This window comes from Coloeus monedula (genome assembly GCF_965178545.1).
Source record: "Coloeus monedula genome assembly, chromosome: 1".
NCBI classification, from domain to species: Eukaryota; Metazoa; Chordata; class Aves; order Passeriformes; family Corvidae; genus Coloeus; species Coloeus monedula.
The window spans coordinates 23,833,496-23,853,145 of record NC_138781.1 but is presented as its reverse complement, the minus strand read 5'-3'; the positions used below and the strand labels follow the sequence as shown (position 1 = coordinate 23,853,145).

At 38.9% G+C, this 19,650-nt stretch overlaps 1 protein-coding gene across 1 annotated transcript in view; it reads left to right on the top strand.

Annotated features, from left to right (window-relative positions):
* Positions 1 to 19,650, top strand: part of CDK6 (cyclin dependent kinase 6) — a 126,176-nt gene that overhangs the window by 14,469 nt on the left and 92,057 nt on the right. Inside the window, exon 3 of the mRNA XM_082297156.1 lies at positions 17,149 to 17,284. Coding sequence (XP_082153282.1) covers positions 17,149 to 17,284 — 136 coding nt within the window. The remainder of the gene's footprint in view (positions 1 to 17,148; positions 17,285 to 19,650) is intronic.

The window sequence follows — 19,650 nt, the reverse complement described above, 5'->3', positions numbered from 1 at the left end:
CTCTCTCCAGTCACTGAAATCCTGGTTGCTGTTTTTATCTATATCCTCTTCCTGGGCACTAGATACAGCAGGACAGTTTATGAGTATTGGTTTCTTAAACTCTCTGAAGGAGTGGGAGATGTCAAAGGGTTACAACAGACTTTCTTTTTATGGCTGTACTCTGGTATATCATGATGGATTCACAAAAGGTACACATAGCCATGCGTAACAAAGTACAACAGGGATGTGAGATAACTGTGAGTAGACACTTAACTTCAATCATCTGAATATTAAAAGTGTACTCCATCCTAATCATTTAGGGTCTCCCCATAGTGAGTGCAGAGTGAGCATGTGCTTTATGAGAATAATTCATCCTACTCGCACTCGGTGCCCACCCTGGAGTACAATGAATTGCTCTCTGGAAGTGCTCATTTTGACTCTAGAGGGAGCCCAGGTGGGCAAGTTTGAGAAGTGGCTCATGGGAGTCTGGTGAGGTTTAACAAGACCAGGTGCTGGTGCTGCACTTGGGTCAGGGCAACCCCTAATACCAACGCAGGCTGCGGGATGAAGGGATTGAGAGCAGCCTGGCAGAGGAGGACTTGAAGGTGCTGGTGGATGAGAGGCTGGGCATGACCTGGCCATGGCACTCATAGCCCAGAAAGCCAAACATGTCCTGGGCTGCATCCAAAGCAGTGTGGCCAGCAGGGCAAGGGAGGGGATTCTGTCCCTCTGCCCTACTCTGGTGAGACCTCACCTGGAACACTGAATCCAGCTCTGGAGTGCCCAGCACAGGAAGGACATGGACCTGTCAGAGAAGGGGCAGACCAGGGCCACTAAGATGGTTAGAGAGATGTATCACCTCTTCTGTGATAGAAGCTGAGAGATCTGTGTTTGTTCAGCCTGGAAAAGCTTTGGGATGACCTACTTGTGGCCTTCTAATACCTTGAAGGGAGCCTACAAGAAACATGGAGAGGGACTTTTTACAAGGGTTTATGGTGAAAGAACAAGGGGGAATGGCTGAAAGAGGGTAGGTTTAGATTAGGTATTAGGAAAGAATTCTTTACTGTGAGGGTGGGCGAGTCACTGGAACAGAAAGGTTGCCCAGAAAAGTTGTGAGTGCCCCATCCGTGGAAGTGTTCAAGGCCATGGAGCTGAGCAACCTGGTCTAGTGAAGGGTGCATGGCGGGGGGATTGGAAGTAGATGACCTTTAAGATCCCTTCCATCCCAGACCATTCTGTGATTCTAATGCAGAGTGGCCACCCAACTGTAACTTGCTCGGTCTCAAGGAGATTAATGCCAGTCAGTAAAGTTTGAAGGTGGAAAGTGGAAGTGCTAGTAGAGAGTTCGTACAGTAAATAACGGATGTCACAAAATCAAATAGGAAATTATTTTGGGTGTGGGAGAAGAAAAAGTTAGTATTGAAATCAGAGAGTACTTGGACTATGAGAATTTAGATGGAAGATGAAATGAGTATTATGGGGGAAATTTTTTTTAACCAAAGTCTCTCGTATGTGGATTGTTGGTAAGAGCTTGTACAAGGCACTTGTTTTTATCACTTGGCAAAAATTATGCACTTTCTGTAATAGGAGAGTTTGTTTTCTGTGAAATTTACTGACTTCAGACAGTCTGCTTCTAGTTTGTGTTTGGTATTGAAGTGCTAAAGGGAACTGGTTGCAGCTGGGATGGATTGGCATTGCCTGCTTACCCTGCACCCAGTTTTACGCTTCAGCAGAAGCCATTTTGGTCAAAAATTGTTAATGTTTTACAAGAGGAAAAGTAGCTGATGATGTGTGTTGGAGGTGGCCGCTCATGTGGTCTACAAGTAGTTTAAGACACCTTTCAAGTCTTTCTCAGTTGTGGTTTTTCTTTTTGTCATTACTCCTCATGCTGCCATACTGATCTCATACAGGATTTGCCACTAAGTGGGTTTATTATGTCATTATTGAAAAAATTCTGATGCTGCACATAGTTTCATTACCTCAATTTCATTTTGAGCTAATTGCATGATTGTACAATTGCAAATAGTTGGAAAACTCTGCTGTCTAACTTACATTCCAGTCTGAATTATCCAAGACCTGAGTTTTTGGAAAGCAGGGGTGCTATACCTTTGTTTCTTGGAATAATTTTGGGGGAATTTTTATTTTTCCATAATCTCAAAACATGTCAGCCCATACTGTTCAGTAATAGCTTTCAAAATGAAAATCAGTCAATCAATATTGCTAAAAGATTCTGCTCTGTGATTTTTTATGTTGTTTGTTTTATAATTTGACATAACAGTCTTGAAAACAGTTTTGCTTATTGTGGAACTACTAAGACAATACAGTAGTAGTAAAGTAAATAAGATGCTCTATTAAGCTGTTTGGATATGCGTATTACATATGTATGTGGGTATATGTGGAAAAGGAAAATGATGAAAATGTCAAGATTTGATATTTAAATTTAGAATTATTATTTTGTAACATGGATTAGGATTGTTAGACATAGAGGACTGCAGTTAGTTTATTGCCTGTGCTTTAAAAATGTGTGAACTGTTTTCTTTTTTTAGGTTTAAGAAAAATGGAAAGGCGATGAGGGCAAGTCAGGAAAAAAGCCATCCCAAGAGCTAATGGCTTTTTAAAAGTTGCATGACATTGAAAATTGGAACATGGAACTGAAATGCCATCTCACTCTTAAGTATAATAAAATAGTACATTTTATTAAATGTGTTCTGGAAAGAGTAAATAAAAATTATAAATCCTGATGTCAGTGGCAAAGAGCCCAGGCATCTTTTGGCATCTATTGCCTTAACCTCACCAGGGCAGCAGGCAATGGAACATGGAGTGTCAATGTTTAAAACCAGGAGAAGTAATTTTTTTAATAGATGGCTTTTTTCTGTGCTTGTTTGCAGTACAAATACATATTTTTAAAGGCTTTAGAGAATATTTAGATGATGGGATTGTGTACCTCCTTTTAATATTGACTTTAAAGTTTTCAAATCTTGCAAAATTCAAGATCACTTTAATCTTTCTTCTTTCAAGCATGAAATTGCCATCCCTTATCAGCATTAGTCACTCAGTTCAAGAACTCAGTCATCCCAGAGCACATCCTTTGTACAAAAATATTGCAATATCACTTGTCGGCTTTTTAAATGGGGGCTTTTTTTGAAAACCCTGTTGAGTTCTCGAAGTAATTCAACTACAGTTTTCTGAATGGACATGGATAATCATGGCTTTTCTAATATATTGATCACGGTTATTTTCGGAAGCCTGAAAAAGTGTTCTTGTGCTTTGGAAGATCTAAATCCATGTCACTTCTCTGCCTTCTGGGGTGAAACTGTGTGAACTGTACTGTGTTTAGATGAGTAGTTGTCTACCATAAGTGCTTGCATATGGAAGCATCCATTGAAATGAAGACTACTGTATCTTCCTGGATTTAGCAAAAAATAAAGCTCTACTGTGTATGTTTTTTCCAATGGACTTGAGACAGATGTTTGTCAGTCAAATATTTTCATAATCGAGACACAGATTTTTATATTACAACATATAGATGCCAGTTGCGATGTTTGAGAACCAAGATATGCCTGCATGAAAAGTAGGTAAGGGAAATCACTGGATGGTTTTCTTTCTTCACAGAAAGTCACTTCAATTCTGCGATAGCTCAGGAAGCAGCTGAATGGACCTTTATAAAACATGTGAACTAAGTCACTTGTAAGTGGAGACAGCTGGGGTCTATTTAATATCCTGTGTAAAATGGTAGAGGTCAGCTTCCTGGAATAACTTAGGAGTTTTATTTCACGAGTATCCTACTGCTTCAGGGACCTGGGGTGATGGTAAGGCTCTCAAACTAAAGTTCACCATAAGGAAAAGTTTCAGGGCTGGAGGTTCCCTAGCTCTGCATTTGCTGTGGAAGAGTGGGAAGCATCTTGTGGCCTGCGGTATCTACACGTCCTCAATGTAAATGTCTGTTGTGTGAGTGCTTATTAATGCAGGCAGCTAATCTCAGTTTTTTCTTCCACTCCACGCCTATGTTGTGATTTAGGCTTTGGGATACTAATTGAAAACCACTGAGAAGTCATTGAGAATCATCGAGACTTTAGACAACAAGTGATTCCCAAATGTACTGATTACCCTAAATACCAAGATTATTTTTTAATTTGTGACATTTGTTCCTAAATCCTAAATCTTGACAGTTTATGATGTCTTTTTTTCTCCATGCAATTAATAGAGCCATATCTTTACTATCTAAGATTGTACACTTTCTTAATGTGTTCCCTGTATTTATTCAATTTTATTAGTCCTTGAATTTGGAATCTTATTTTATCTCCTGTCTCCTTCTATTCCATTGTGTGTTGGACATGTCAGTGAAAAAAAATTACCTTTGTAGGCCAGTATCACTGGTAACTGTTCACTCATACAGAAGTTCGGAAGTTACATGGTAGAGCAATTGATATAATTGGTAGTTCAGTGACATCTTAATTAAATACCTGTGCTGCAGTTAGCCTGAAGATTCATTTAAAAAATTGTACATTTCTAGTGATGTCCGGCATGATTACATACTTTTCGTATTTGTGACAATTTGTCTTTTCCTTGACTGCTTTTTAAAATTGAAGATAAACAGAAGCACTAAAGCAGAAGTAAAAGGAGTAATTGTTTCTGTTAGATGGGAAAAAGGTGAAAAATAGGGGAAAAAAAGCAGTGTGTCACTGGAGTAGGCAAGCTGACCACAGAAAAGGCTTTTGTAGGCTGTGGTGGTTCTGTGGGCCCTGTATTGAGTGTGCCATTGCCTGTTCAGTCAACTCTACGAAGGCTCAAGACCATCAGCTGTGGTATTTTTGTGCTCTTTCTCCCAACAGAGATTAATAGGGTGGTTGTAGAGTTTAAGGATGGAATAGAGAAAATAATGAGGAGCAACTCCTTCAGCCCTCATTGTCTCTTGACTCATTCTTGAAATGAAAATAATTACATTAATGGAACAGTTCCTATGTGGCTTAGAAAGGGTTAGAACAATTTCTGTCTCACCCAGTGTTTCACTGAAGTGAGAAGGTAGATCTGGCGTAGGGAATAGTGTAAGAGCGGGACAGACATGAAGTGATAATTCCTGGCTAATTAAGGCTCTCACTGACGTCTCTGTGATCATGAGGAATCCGTGTCCACTGCCTTGTAAGTCTGTGCATCATCTGCAAGCAGATGGGAGCCAGCCCTGCCTCACTCCCAGGCAGATGACTCCTGACTCGCTGATGCCATGAGCTGGCTGGTGGCCACATAGCCATGTTAGCTCCAGGAGTCTCAGCCATGGGGCTCCACTGTGCCCAGGCCTCCTTCAGCTCAGCCTGGGCCCACGTGGTCTGCCTGGGCATCACAGAGCACACCCTGCTCTGCTGGCACCACCTGGGTAGATGGACCTTGTTTTCATTTGCCTACATGTAAAAATGTTTTAGTGCTCCAGGAACCAGACCTTGTTTTGCGAGATTTATTGGAGTTTGCTCATTTCTTTCAGAAATGTGAATGATGATGTATGCAAAACAATCAAAATGCAGTTTTGCCATGTGTTTACATCTGGCATAAACTGTAATTTACAAAATGCTGAATTTCTATCAAAACTATGCATACATTAAAATGTAAACCCTCATCTCATGCTGCTGAAAGACACCCCAAAAGAAACAGTTGCCTTTGCCCTGTAGTAATAAAACGGTCAAATAAAATTTATTGCCAGCTGAAAATGCTGCTAACACCTCATTTTCGTTGCCAAACTCTGCAAATAATCTTTATTTTGTTTTCTTTTACATATGTGTGCAAGAGTTTAAAGGAAATACTTAAAGAGCTGTATAGCCTGTAGAATACTTCATGTGCATTAATCTTTAAATGGTTGGCTCACTGTGCCATGTAAACTGGCTGGAAAAGGAGGAAATGCGTATCAGGCATCTACCTTAAGAACTGGAGGATGAAAGCACCTGAGAATCTTACAAAAATAGATATTTTTGGTTTAGTTTGCATGTGCTGTGAATTAATTAAAAAAAAAAAGCTTGATAGAGGAAATGACAAGACAGGCAAGGAGCTTGCATGGCCACATGTGAATGGCCATGAATGGGGAAAAGAGCACTATGATGTTCACCTCTTAAAACGCTTGCAAGATGTAGTTCTGATGAAACATGTAAGGAATTTGCATGCTAATGGAAAAAAGGATCCCTTTTTATGTATTGAGTGTTTAAGAGCAATTGCCCCCAGCTAAATTTATTAAGCCAGAAGAATCTTGTAAATTTCTATTGAAGATTTATTAGTCCCATTTTTTTCTGTTCTTCAGAACACGAATATTAAACTCTATCCTGCAAGATTGTCACAGGTGAAATTCCCTTTCAAATTAAAGGAAATTCTGGATCTGAGCCAAAGCCAGTTAAATACATGTACTGACTTCATAAGGCCTAGGTAAAGGCTCTTGTATGCTGAGCTGTTTAGGATTGATCCTGGTCTTTGAGGGTTGAGTGACTAGGGCAGAAATGTTTTTAGTATATTTTTTTTCTTTTGACCTCCCTCTCATTTTAACTTCTACATGGAAGAAATATTTTAAAATAACTTCAGAAATGAACTGAACAGAACCTGTAATCCCACCAAATAAAATTGCTCAGTTACAGTCTTTCTGGGAAAGAGTCATCTCTTCTAAATTCAGTTAAATTTAAGTATCTTGTCTAAGTTAGTCATCTAGACATCTTCCATAGCAAGCAGGGAGAGACAGTACCTTCCCCAGAGTGATTCAACCAGCTTACTTCTTTCCCCTGAATAAATGAAGACCTACATGATCTATTTAAACTAACCACCAATCTCTGAGTGGCTCCATTACAGGAGGAATTCCATAGGAACTGCGAGGAGAACTCGTTGCTTCACAAGCTGTGCAGGGCTGTGGTGTAGATGGATGGTGTTTGACCTGTCTGTTGATGGGTAGCCAAAGACTGCTATGTTCAATGAAGTTGATAGTTTTCTTGCAAGCCTTAAATCTGCCTTCTGCTGAATTTAAGTACTTTGTAGTCCCATGGTTTTGATACTTTGGTTTTAGAGTAAATATCCCCTCATGCTTTTCTTTTTCTCTTAAAGTTATCTATTACTCTGCCACTCACTTTTTCTTTAACAATGCAACTTACAAAGAAGAGGGCAATGTTTACGTTCATAGATCTGGCTGCCTCACAAAACCTGGCCAGATCCTGTTTGGTTTTTTTACCTATGTGAGCAATTGCCTTTGTCTTTTGATTTTTGGAAATCAGCTGAGTGCTGTTTACTTTGGGGCAGATGGGATGTCATTCGTAGCATGTGGAGTAGTGGTGACAGGACACAGTACAGTGCCACTGGAAGGTTGCTTGAGTTCACTGTGCTCCTTTCCAGGTTTTGCTGAAGTGAATGGAGGAATTCCCTTTGTCTGAAGTTCATGGTTCCACTGGCATCATGGCGTGCAGCAGTATTATTGGGAATACATCTGGCATCAAAGCCTGATCGAAGTCACTTCCCTTACCACATGTATACAAAAAGCACTGTGAACTGCATTTCTATTTTTATGTCTTATAATCTCATGCAGGGCAAATTTGTGGAAATCAACACACAAAGTATAAGACGCTGCTTGGATTTTCACTTTACTTATTTCTGAATATGGCAACTGCGTTCACCACCTAACCATTTGAGTTGAAAGTGGGCAGATACATCTGATCCATTTTCAGGAAATTTTGAGTGAATTCATTTTGTGTGAACTTTCAGTTTTAGTGAATCCATAAACAGATTTTTCCAACAGATCTAGACATTTTTTAGAAGGTGTTTTCATGCAGTTTAAATATCTGATGTTAAATTGCTGTTTCCATTTTTAAGATATCAGGAACTATTTATATCTATTGATGTTTTCTAGTCCCCCAGGTTAAGACTGGGAAGGCAACAGTTCACAGTTTCGTTCATTTCAGAATTTAAGGACAAACAAATGCTGTGATGAATGCCTTAGAATACATCATGACCATAGTTTTCAGAGATGGAAGCCCATATTCAGGAATTGAGTACTAAGGGTAACTAAAAAGTTAGGAAGGAGAGATTGTGGTACAGATAAGGATGCTTAAGTGCAAAAGGGCATCATGCATGTTGGGCCCCATGTTGTAGAGTTCTCACTGCATGGCTAAAAACCAGATAGGGGTTGAAATGACAGGCAGGGGTTTGCATTCCTCTATCCAGGTGATGACTGGCTGAGTATAAGAAAGAGGAAAGATACCAGACAGATAAGGTGGATGAAGCTTTAGGTGATGTAAACACTTAAAAATCACTCAGGTGCTTTACGTGCTCCAAGTGCAGTATAAGTTCTCAGGTAATTCAGGGCTGGTGGCTCATGCAAGGTCAAGATCTATGACGGGTTTACTCTGCACACTAGTACTCTGACTTCAGAACTGCTTTCTTCTACTGACAGGTCTAAAAAAATTTCATGCAGTACTACTCAAAGCTTGTGTTGTTAAGTCAACTGACCATGCTGTCATAGCAATAAACAGACTGGTAGGAGTTTGCACCCTATTTCCCAGTGGTGTTGGTTTCATTCTCTTACCAAGGATTTCCTTTTTATAGTGTCATTTAGAGAGACAAGAACTTTTTATGTAAGAAATGGTACATAATAATAAACCCCAATGTAAACAAATGGGCATGATAGTGAACCATGCAATGTTTTACTGTGGTTTACTCCTTTGTCTGCTAATTGCTTTCTGTTTAATGCATGGATATACAGCATGTTACATTAAAAGGTCTATAGATTCCCTTAGTAATAGCATTCCCTGAATACATTAGAACAACACAATTCAAAGAATTAAAAATAATTAATTTTATTTTCTTATTAACATCTCTTGTTACTAACATATACACTGCTTATTCACTTTGTGCATGTTTAGTATTGTCAACTTTAGCCAATTTAGCCTTTTGTTTTTCTTTAGGCTTTTTTTTCTTCTGATTTGTGCTCTTTTGCTTTAGCAATGGAATTCATGGTATTGTTAAACTGTGGAAGTTTTCCCCTTCTAAAAGTCATCTCTTGATCCTTCTTTGAGAAAGACACACTGTTTGGTCCCAAATCTACCTATGAAACATAGAAATGTATTTTCTTACTAGGCTTTAATGTGTCAGTGTCTCACAAATCATTACAACAATGACCATTACAACAACTTAGTGCCAGTAACAGAACCACAGCAAAATATTTTGCATTTATTGCTCTCTCTCCCTTCCTCTACACCATCAGCATCACAGCTTTGGACTTCTTTCAAGTGCTGCCAGTACTGGTCTGTCCTGGGAAGTGGTAGCAACATCGTCAGCACTCAGGTGTATTTGCAACCTTTAGCAAGGCCCCTTACTTTGCTTTTTCGTTGTCTGACAACTGTTTCAGGAGGACTGTCAGGCTGCTTCTGTTCAGGTTACTTGTATTCCCGAGGTCTTAGCCTATGCTGGGTGGTTAATTAGGACCCAAACAGCACATGAGTTTTCAGTGCAGCCACCATCGTCCAGAATAATTGTGGCTGTAGAGTAACCTGGAGGTCTTTCAGGAACAGCAGCCCCTGGATTGATGATAAGGATCAAAACAGAGGACCTCTTCTGTCACCTTCTGCAGTAGCTGCTTCTTTATTCTTAGGTTGCCCCATGAATCTATAAAAAGCAAGAGTTTGTACTCTAATCTGCATTGGAATTTCTTACAACCTTAAAAAAGCTGAATTAAACACCTCAGGAACTGCTGTGATACTGCAAAGGTTTAAAAAACTATATGAGATTGTACAGAGTATTGAACAGCACGTTGGATTTTTTGCAGTGAATACTTTTTATGTGGAGTGAAGGGTTATTATTTCCTTTGTTATTTTTGATATGTTGGCGTCACAATTAAATCTCATGTGTAGATAGATTACATTATTAAGCCACTGAAGAATGAATGATAACTTATACTATTGTAAAATCTTCTGAAGATGAGTTGTTTTTATTTAAAACTAGAAGAGAGATGATCAGCTTAGATTTAAATCCCGTAGGTCTGGCACAAGCATGAATTCCAAATGTAAACTGAAATGGGGAGTCTGTAACAAGCAGTTTGTCTGTGAGCTACAGTAAAGACTGGATTTTGTTGCATCTCATCTTGCATCGTGTACAGCTGTGAGTCCAGAATAACTTGTGGGCTCCTTTCATTTGAATTAAACAAAATCAATATTCAGGCATAAGTTTTAGTTACATGTTGAGCAAATTAGGGAATCTAAAAAGGAATGCAGCTGTTCCCTGAGGAAGGTATTACGAAGAAAATCTAAAAAACTTAACAACAGATGCAAACACAGTGCCAATGAATGGGAGCATCTCTAATTTGTTCTCTGAACTGGAAGCTTACAGAAGCTTACTGGAAGCTCACAGCACTGTATAGCGGCAGTGTACATGACTTTGAAAGGCAGTGTAGATTTGCTTGTTGAAGGATCACATGAGAGCACTATGAATAGGTCAGACAGCTATTGCTGATCCTAAACAATCTGTCAGCGACTGTCTTCATAACAGGCCATGTTATTTTTCTGATTCAGGGGTAACTTGGCCTGTCCCTCGCCTGTCCTCAGACAGACTCCTTGGTACAGCAGCACACAGGCGTGTGTTTAGGCACCACCCAGCTGGTATTTTCCCTCGGTAATGTCAAGGGCTCAGTATGTGGCCAGTTTGGATAAAATCAACTGCAGTGCAATTATTCATGGACTGGTGAGGAGTTAAGCATTTTAAACACCGGTGAACTATAGGAGAAGTCCTGAAGTGAAGTTCTGCAAGGCAGGATATAGTTTGAATTACGGAGTCTTACTAGATCCTTTTCTGGTCCTTGTCTATTAAAGATAATCTCCCTTTGCAAAGAAGGTGAAAGAGAAATGGCAGTGTGAGAGCTAAAGTAGACAGCATGCTGCTTTAAACAAAGAAAGGTGCAGAGAGTATCTTGTCAGGCCTATTTTTCCTTGAAGTAAAACTCTTTTAACAACTTAATCTTTTAGTGGCTTGAGTGGCACACTGAGCAAACTTACTTGGCCTTTTCATCTTTTGGGCACAAATCTTGGTTTCTGTTGAAAATGAAAGCTAGTTTTGGTGGTTTCATTGGAGCAGACATTTGTCTGCATCACAAAACCATTCAGTCTGGCACCAGAGCTCGTCATTGCTTGAGTGGGGCCCAGCGCAGGAGAGCAGGGGTGTCGCAGGTCAGGGCTGCAGTCGGGACTGAGCGTTGAACGCTTGCCCAGTCAGCCCACTCTATAGGACTTTAGCCAGTTCTATTTACTTCGCTTTCAAGAGCATCTGTTTCTCTCTGTCACTTTGTCTGTCTGTCTTCCTCACGCACACTTAAAGAACAAAAACCTCTTTTACATAGCTCAGCATTTTAAATAATTTTTCCAAGTCAGAAAGGGAGAGAGACTGGAAAAAATTACAGTACAAAGCTCAGCTTGCAGATGAACGATTGCCTTGTCATCCTAATGTCCCCCTTCCTTCCTTAAACCTCACTGGTGAGTGGGCTATAAGCAGCAGTATTGGCTGGGTTCTGCTGGAGTAGGTCTCCAGAACAGGACTTTCTGCTGTCTTGCTTTCATTATACAGTTGCTTCTCTGTGGTAGCTAATTCTGCTCTGCACACAGCAGATAATGACTGAGTGACTTCAGAGTTGAAAACATCTATCTACATAACATCTCCCTGTCCAAGATAAATTGATTGATTTTATCTGATGTTAAGTTCTCCCTTTACTGCTGTTTGCCTGAAAGAGTTTTCAGATTTCTCCTGGAGACAAAAGGTGAACCTGCTACTCTTTCCTGGAAGGGTGGCAAAGCAGGAGAAATGTTCACTAACTCCAAGAACCCAATAGAAAGTAGAGAATAAGGATTTAAGACATAAAGTTGCCATGAACACTGTAGACATACCCAAGCCTATTTTATTTAATCGAGTTCGGCTCTGGGCACCTGACTGTTGCTGGATGGAGCTGACGGGTGCTGGAGGCAGTGCTGTGCCCTCACGCTGTGTGTTTCCGGTGCCGAGGTGGTTCTATTGGCAACAGTCAAAGTCTGTCTTATGTTGCAGCCTGCTGTGGAGGCATATCTTAAGCACTGATACTCACTGGGGAGGCTGCAGCTGGAGTGACAAGCATGTTGGGAAGCTCTTAAAGACCCCATTTGCTTCTGAAAATGGAACTTAGGTCTTGCATTACTATGTGGTTTTACAAATGTTATACCAGGAAAAATGCAATTTGAATATGAGATACTTAGAATGTAGTGGCCTGTTCATCTGCATGTGTGCTTTTTTTCCATCTGAAAGTGTTCTACTAAAGCTCCTTTGAGCAAGAAGACTCTACATCTGAAATACCAGCTTTCAGAGGCAGAAGTAGGTGATTGCTGATTAAAATGAGACAAAGCAGTATGTCCTGAACAAAGGGAAAGACCTCTGTCAGGTGTTTCAGAGTGGGAAGCTCTATTTCCTGTTCTGCTCTGTGGGACTTGGTTCTCCTAATGCACATGTTCCACTCCAGTTGCCCAGCTGTTGTCTTCTTCATCTGAAAGATGACCACTTTGTTACAATCCATTGGGTATTTGTGATTCCAAGTAGAGACTGATTTCTGTCAGCAGTCTTTTTTTGCATCAAAAGTAAGAAAGGAAAAGGTAGCTAATATTAGAAGTAAGGGTAAAACTGGTTTCTTTCAAAGAGTACGTAATTTATAAAGTTGGGGTGAACAAAGGGCTTGCTGCTGAGTGACTTCCTGAGAACATAAGAGTCTGAGGCTGCTGCTGAAATTTGGACTAAAAGGACGACTGACTGTCGTTCTTCAATACTTCTAGGTATGAGAGGCAGAAATTTTCTGTGCCCTTAAAACTTACGAACTTCCAAGATTAACCTGAGCCAAAGGCAGTAAATGCAAAAGTTGTTCAGGTCCTCCTCCCCATATTTGTCAATAAACCTCAGTCATGGCCTGTGATAATCTTGGTATCCCAATCTTGTGGTGTTAACATAAACACTGTCAGTATACAAGTTCTGTGCTGGTTTTCTGTCATGCAGATAAATACCTTTCAGAGTTAGGCTGAGGCCACCAAACTCTTTTCATCTGTATTTTTGCTCAGATTTGTAAAATCTTAAAACTGTAGCATATTATTTTGCCACTGTTTACCTAACCACAGTCTTCTAAAGCATTTCTTCTACACATAAATCAAAGGCTCCCAATTCTCTTCCTCCGTTACGCATAAGCTAGGAAGTAACTCTTTCTAGGAAGACACTGTTCTAAAGAAAATTAAAGTAAATCCATGTTACTAGAAATCTTTAGGGGCCAAGGACTGGTTTTTTTCACTCCTGTGAGTGACCGTACAAGGGTACATACGTGTTCATGTTGGATTAGTCCTACTGCAGCAAAAATAACAGTAAGTGTCAGCAGCAAATATTTAATTTTGGTCTTCCTTTTGGCTATGATCCAGTTAATTTTCCATAAGTACCTACTCATATCAAACAATCTACTCATTGTTTGACGATGGCCAAGAGAAATTATGTCCTACAGTTTTTTCCGGTCTTATAGTCAGATCTGTCTTTTGGTATGATGGACCTGATCTCCGTCACTGTTACCTCAGTTTGCTCAGGAAAAAAATGTGTATGCCACTTGAGAACGGGAAACTTCATAGCAATTCTCAGAGCATCTCAAAAGCAAATGTAGTAACATTTAGGGACTTTCTGGGATCAGTTACCCTCTACCAGTCAGTAGATGCAATAGTTTTCAAAGTAATAACTGTCTTTCTTATAAAAGCATTAGGTATTCGTATTGGAAAATGAAGGTGAACTGAGGTTGCATTTGTCAGATTTGATGCTGTAAGAAGCTATGGAGACTTCAAGATGCATCATCTGGTTTTCTGCATGCAAAAAATGCCAAAAGTGTTTTTGTAGGAAGGCAGGTATTCTTTCAGATTATAGAAAGATCCACTAGGCACTGAACACATAAAACAGAGACACAGATTTGTAGCTGATGAGCGTCTACTTCAGAACAATTAACTTGAAAAAATGTCTGCGTTAAAACACAGGTTCTCTGTTAGTGTCTCTTCAACAGTGTTCCAGTTCAGATCGACACGTTGGGCGGTGTATGACTCCCAGCCAAACATCTTGTTAAATACTTGCAGGATTTCCCATAGCGGATCTTATTTAATCAAATAATTCAAACATTTCTTTTGGAAGTACAATGGAAGGGCAGGGCTTGTGTTTACAAAGTATTCAGTATGGAAATCCTGTATTAATTGAGGTACGTTTACTTCACTTAGGACAGTGTCCACATAGTAACTCTTTAAATAAAAGGCCTTTTGCTGTTGCCTATTCCAGAGAGTCAATCACATGCAATGTCAACCTGTCACATACAGAAAATCATGAGGAAATGGCTTCAGAGATGTGCAATGTAGGCAGCAGAGATGTTCCTAATTAAAGAACACAGCTTTATGGGTGATATTCTCAAAGTGAATGTAAAAGAGTATAATTTATAAAAAGTAGTTTTATCCCTATGGAAACTACTAAATAAAGAGGCTGTGTCTGTCTCAGTCAGGAATGATTAGCAGGAGCGATGCCAGATGTTGTCATTCTGTAATGTCATGGATTCATATAACCTATATTTAAATTATTATCTTTCTAAGGTAGCAGGTCTATTTTGTGTGAGTAAACACAATGTGCTTCTACCCAGCTCAGTGCAGAATCTGGAGCTTTTAGGATTAACAGTAAAGCATTTAGAGTTTCACATAAAGAGTATATATAAAGGAAAGATAATGGTGTTACTCAGTGATAATATTACTACTCAGTAAAAGGTAACCAGAATTGTGCTTCTCTGAGTTCCTTATTTTGCTGTGCCAGAAAATGCCAGAATCAAAATAACCCACATACAGAAAAATTAACAGAGAATCAACATTTTCCTCCACGGTGAGTTGGAAGTTATATGTTGCTTCTGTGTTTAATACAGTGAAATCTTTTTTCCTTTTTTCCTTGAATTATAACTCTGCTATAGTTGAAAAAATATTTTTGCCAGTGTGTTAAATACCTGGCAAAAGGGGTGTTCTAGAACATTTTTAGGTAAATGTAGGTCAACACAAAGGAATCATACAGTTGGAAATATTTTCCAGTGTTTATGTTCAGATGTTCAGACCTGTCTGGCTCCTCTCTATTTGCATGTGTTGGGGTTATAGGCAGTCCGGCTACATTCCATGTTGATTTATATAAATATATTGCAGATTATTAACCTCCAGCCAAATACCAGCAAATTTCACTTTTCAGGAAAGTATGTGACTTTTCACAAAGCTTATGTACTGTGTACAGGACGTGTACACCCCATTGAGGGAGTCTCAAAGAATGGTATCCATCATGATGAGAAATATGCCAACATATTTTCTCTTACAGTCACTATGTTACCATAATAATTAATGTTTGTTTGTTCATATTATGATTACAGATTAAGTACAGATTAGTCTTCTAGCAGAGGTAGGGTGACAGTCTCTCCATGTTCTGGAACTCTGGTTCCCAATTTATTACTTGCTGAAAAGCTTCCTTAACCTAAAATGAATGTGCATGCATGCATTTTCAAAAGATGGTGGATAATAAGCAATTTTTCAGTTTCTGACCAAAGATTATTTAGGAAATGCTGTCAAAGTGGGAGCACAGCCCTACCATGGTAAATGTCAAGTTAAAAATACTGCTCTCTTGAGCTAGAATTACATTCTTCCCAGGTGGTTATGCCTATTTTAGTGTTTCCTTGTCTTGTGAAATATATTGAGATTTAAGGTAAGAAGTAAAATCTCGGTACAAGATCTCAAGTACACGTTGCCAGATTGTCTGTTTTGTCAGATGTCCTCTGGGAAAAGCAGGGACCCCCAAGGCTTTGCGTGTGATCAGTTGTGTTCAGATCCTGCATATAAAGCCTTTAGTCCTTCAACAAACAACAAAAATATTACTTGATAACATTACCAGAAATCCTGCACTTCTTAATTCTAATAAAGTAATTCTAAGGAACAGGGTGAAAGATAAAAGTAAGGTGACAGTATCACTGGTATGATGTTGGAAAAAATAAGCCATAGTATCAACTCTAGTTTGGTCTGTTATCAGTGAGAGACTCTTCAGTTTAATTGTCTAGACCTTTTTCTCAGTAACTCCATTCATTTTTTAAATCTGCTATCACCTAGTAGAAGTAGTGATTCATTTTACTGCCTCGCCTCAGAGAGAAATGCAATCTGATCTTAGAATATAAAATTAAATGAATAAGCACATGAGTTTAAAGTGTGTGAGCAGGGAAGAAATGTCCTTCCGGCTGTTTAGATGGTTTCCTATTAGGATTTTGTAGAAGTGGGACTTGAGGAAGGATAGTGAAAGTCACTGGTATGAATATAAGTGTGAAGCATAGAATGATGGGCAGATGTTTTTGAAAAAGATAAAACAGTGGTTAAAGCTGGCATGGTAGATGGAGAAGATGAGAGAAATCCTACTTAAAAAGAGAAAACAATGGAAAATAGAGTAATCAGATAGGAATGTGGTGTTATGAAGAGATTTGTAAATTATTTTGATATTGTGCAACAAGGTGAAATGATAAAGAAGCTTCAGTAAAAGAATGACCAAAAGTGGTGAAAGAAGTAATGACATCTTGTGCACAAAGCTTTTTTCCAAACTGTATACTGACTCTGAATGTATTCTTGCATTGAGGAATTTGCAAGAGGGATCAGCAAAAAAATTCTGTTCATGCTGAAGGAGATTTAATTATAAAGCTGTATAATGGTATACGTGGGAATTACGTGGAAAGAAACTGAAGGTGCATGCAAACGCTCTGTATTTTTTCTCAAAAATATTTCCTGGTTTTTTTTTTTAATGACTGTAGGTACTGGAGCCTAGAATGTGGATAAATATCAAGGAATTTTCTGTATTAACTCTAGTTGCTGTGTCAAAAAAATACATTCTTTTTGTATAATTATTCTACATTCAACAGCTGATGAGTTCTTAATAATTAATCCTATTTCAGAATTCACAAGTGGAAGACTGAGATGGTAATTTTGGTTATCAACTGTTATCTGATGAATCAAGAGCTCAAAGATTGGTCTACCTTTGGAAGGCTCTTTTCCATTCTATATACTGTAAGAAATTTAAATAGACATGCTTGAGATGAAAGGTATGTCTGTACTGGTTGCTGTATACTTACCTCTTCTGTTCTTTTCCTCCTCTCAGATTGTTTGATGTGTGCACCGTGTCACGAACAGACAGAGAGACCAAGTTAACATTAGTGTTTGAACATGTGGATCAAGACTTGACTACTTACTTGGATAAAGTTCCAGAGCCTGGAGTGCCAACTGAAACTATAAAGGTATTTAAGGAGAAAGATTTTAGAAGATAATATTTTGGAGATAAATAAGAGAGACAGACTGCATTTTGATTCCATAGTATTTTATTACATCAAAATTGAGTAGTGCCCAGCTTGGGACATGAACTGCAGCACAAAGTAACAGATATAATTTCTTTCTGGAAATGCTGCACTTGTGGTTTTATTCCTCTTCCAGAGTTCTAAATTTACTGAATCTCTACTGTTACACCAAATGTAGCATTCAAGCACAGGAAGGACATGAACCAGTTGGAGCAAGTCCAGAGCAGGGTCACTAAGTTGTTTAGAGGGATGGAGCACTTATCTTACGAGGAAAGGCTTAGAGAATTGAGATTGTTCAGCCTGGAAAAGAGAAGGCTTAGAGGTGACCTAATTGCAGCCTTCCAGTACCTGAAGGGAGCCTGCAAGAAAATGGAGAGAGACTATTTGCAGGAGCATGTAGTGACAGGAAAAGGGGGAGTGGTTTAAAACTGAAAGAGTATGTTTAGATTAGATATTAGGAAAGAATTTTTTACTGTGAGGGTGGTGAGACACTGGAACAGGTTGCCCACAGAAGTCATGGCTGCCCCACCCCGGAAATGTTCAAGGACAGGTCGGATGGAGCTCTGAGAGCTACCTGGTCTAGTGAAAGGTGTCCCTGTGCATGGCAGCAGGATTTTTAAGGTCTCTTCCAATAATGCCGTTCTATGATTCCATGATTCTGTGAAATGGTTAAGAATGACCTTTGCTTCCAGCTGCAGGCAGATGATTCTGTTATTGTTTAGGTGGAGACTACTTGAACCTTCCCTTAAAGGTGAAGTGCTGGATATTGTTAGAATGAATAAAATAAATCCTGTGCTCCTTATCCCTTTTCCTTTGCCTTTCATTTCCCCAAGAGACTGCTTTTGTTTTATGTCCTTCTTGCCAGCAGAGTTTCTGTACAGTCTAAGAGCAAGAAATGTTCATTGTGTACCTGTGGTGTGCTCTGCAGAGGATGGGCTGAAGGGTGGGGGTAGTCATGACCAGTTGTTTTAGAAGCTGGGAAGGCTCTCAGTAACTGGGAGGACAATCATGAAGTTTTATTGTCATGTTATCTCATATTCTGCATCTTTAAGGGAGGACCTCTACCTAGGATAGGATGTGCTTGCGTTATTGTTAATAAAATGCATATACCAACTCCTCTGCTTTTCTGGGAATTTCACAGCAAAGTGCCATGTTGAGGATTATAGGTTGAAATGTTTGACAAAAACGTTTATACCTGGGAAGAGAAGCAGAGGGATTGATGTTGTTACATTTTGACAGTGTTTCTATTTAACATTTCTTTTGATTTTTCTATTTCCATGAGGAGAAATCATTTATGCTTTCAGAGATGCATCATCTTTCACTTGTATAAGTACTTTCTGGAAGTATGTTGTATCATCTTTGTCTGGCAAAAGTCTCCAGGGAGGAAAAGAAAACGTGAAAACTATTGGAAATTTAGTTGTTTTAATAATTTTTTAAACAACTTGAAACTTAGGAGGTGTTTCATCTTTCAGTATAGAATTAGAACTAAAGCAGATAAAGATCTATTCACTGTTGTCAAAGTCACATAAGTATAATATCAGCCAGTTCCAGCAACCATGTTTTTAACCAACCTTAGTGGATAAAATAAAATTTTTGGAAAATGGATACAGCTTTGATTCAGTCAGAAGAAGACTGGACTGTACCTGTTACATTGCAGAACTATTTTATGATAATGCTATTAAGGTTCTATTTTCCTCCTAGGACTTTGAAGCTACTTACGTGAACTGTATTTCAGCTTAACTAACCTTGGGAAAATGAGATGCAAGGTGACTGGCATATTATCTAACTAAATATATTGAAATTGATGGGAGCTGAAAGAGCAAGCCTCTGAAATCTCAGTTTGAAGTATCTTTTGATCTGTGTTTCATTTAAAGGAAATACAAGACATGAGCACTGTACTAAAGTATTTGTGATTTCCAAAAATCCTGTTCTAAATTTGCACTATTAGACTGTCATATACATGTTTGAATATACATTTCATGGAGATTATGTACTGATGAAGAAAATAGTTGTGCTGCTTACTTTCAAAAAGCCCTATTCTGCATACATGGTTTACTAGTTAACCCAGTTGCTATATCTGACAGTTTGGCACAATAAAACAGAAAAGCCACACAGAAACAAAGAGAAGCAATTTTGGTCTTTTATGTACAGTGCAAGTTCCACTGCAACTAGTGAAATTAGTAACTGTAAAATTCAGCTTGTGGTACATAATCTTTTTTTAAATGGGTGAGGAAAAATGTAAAATTGCTGTTTACTTGGTCATCACTGTTGATTTCAACATTTTCACAGTAGCTGATGTGTTTTTTCTT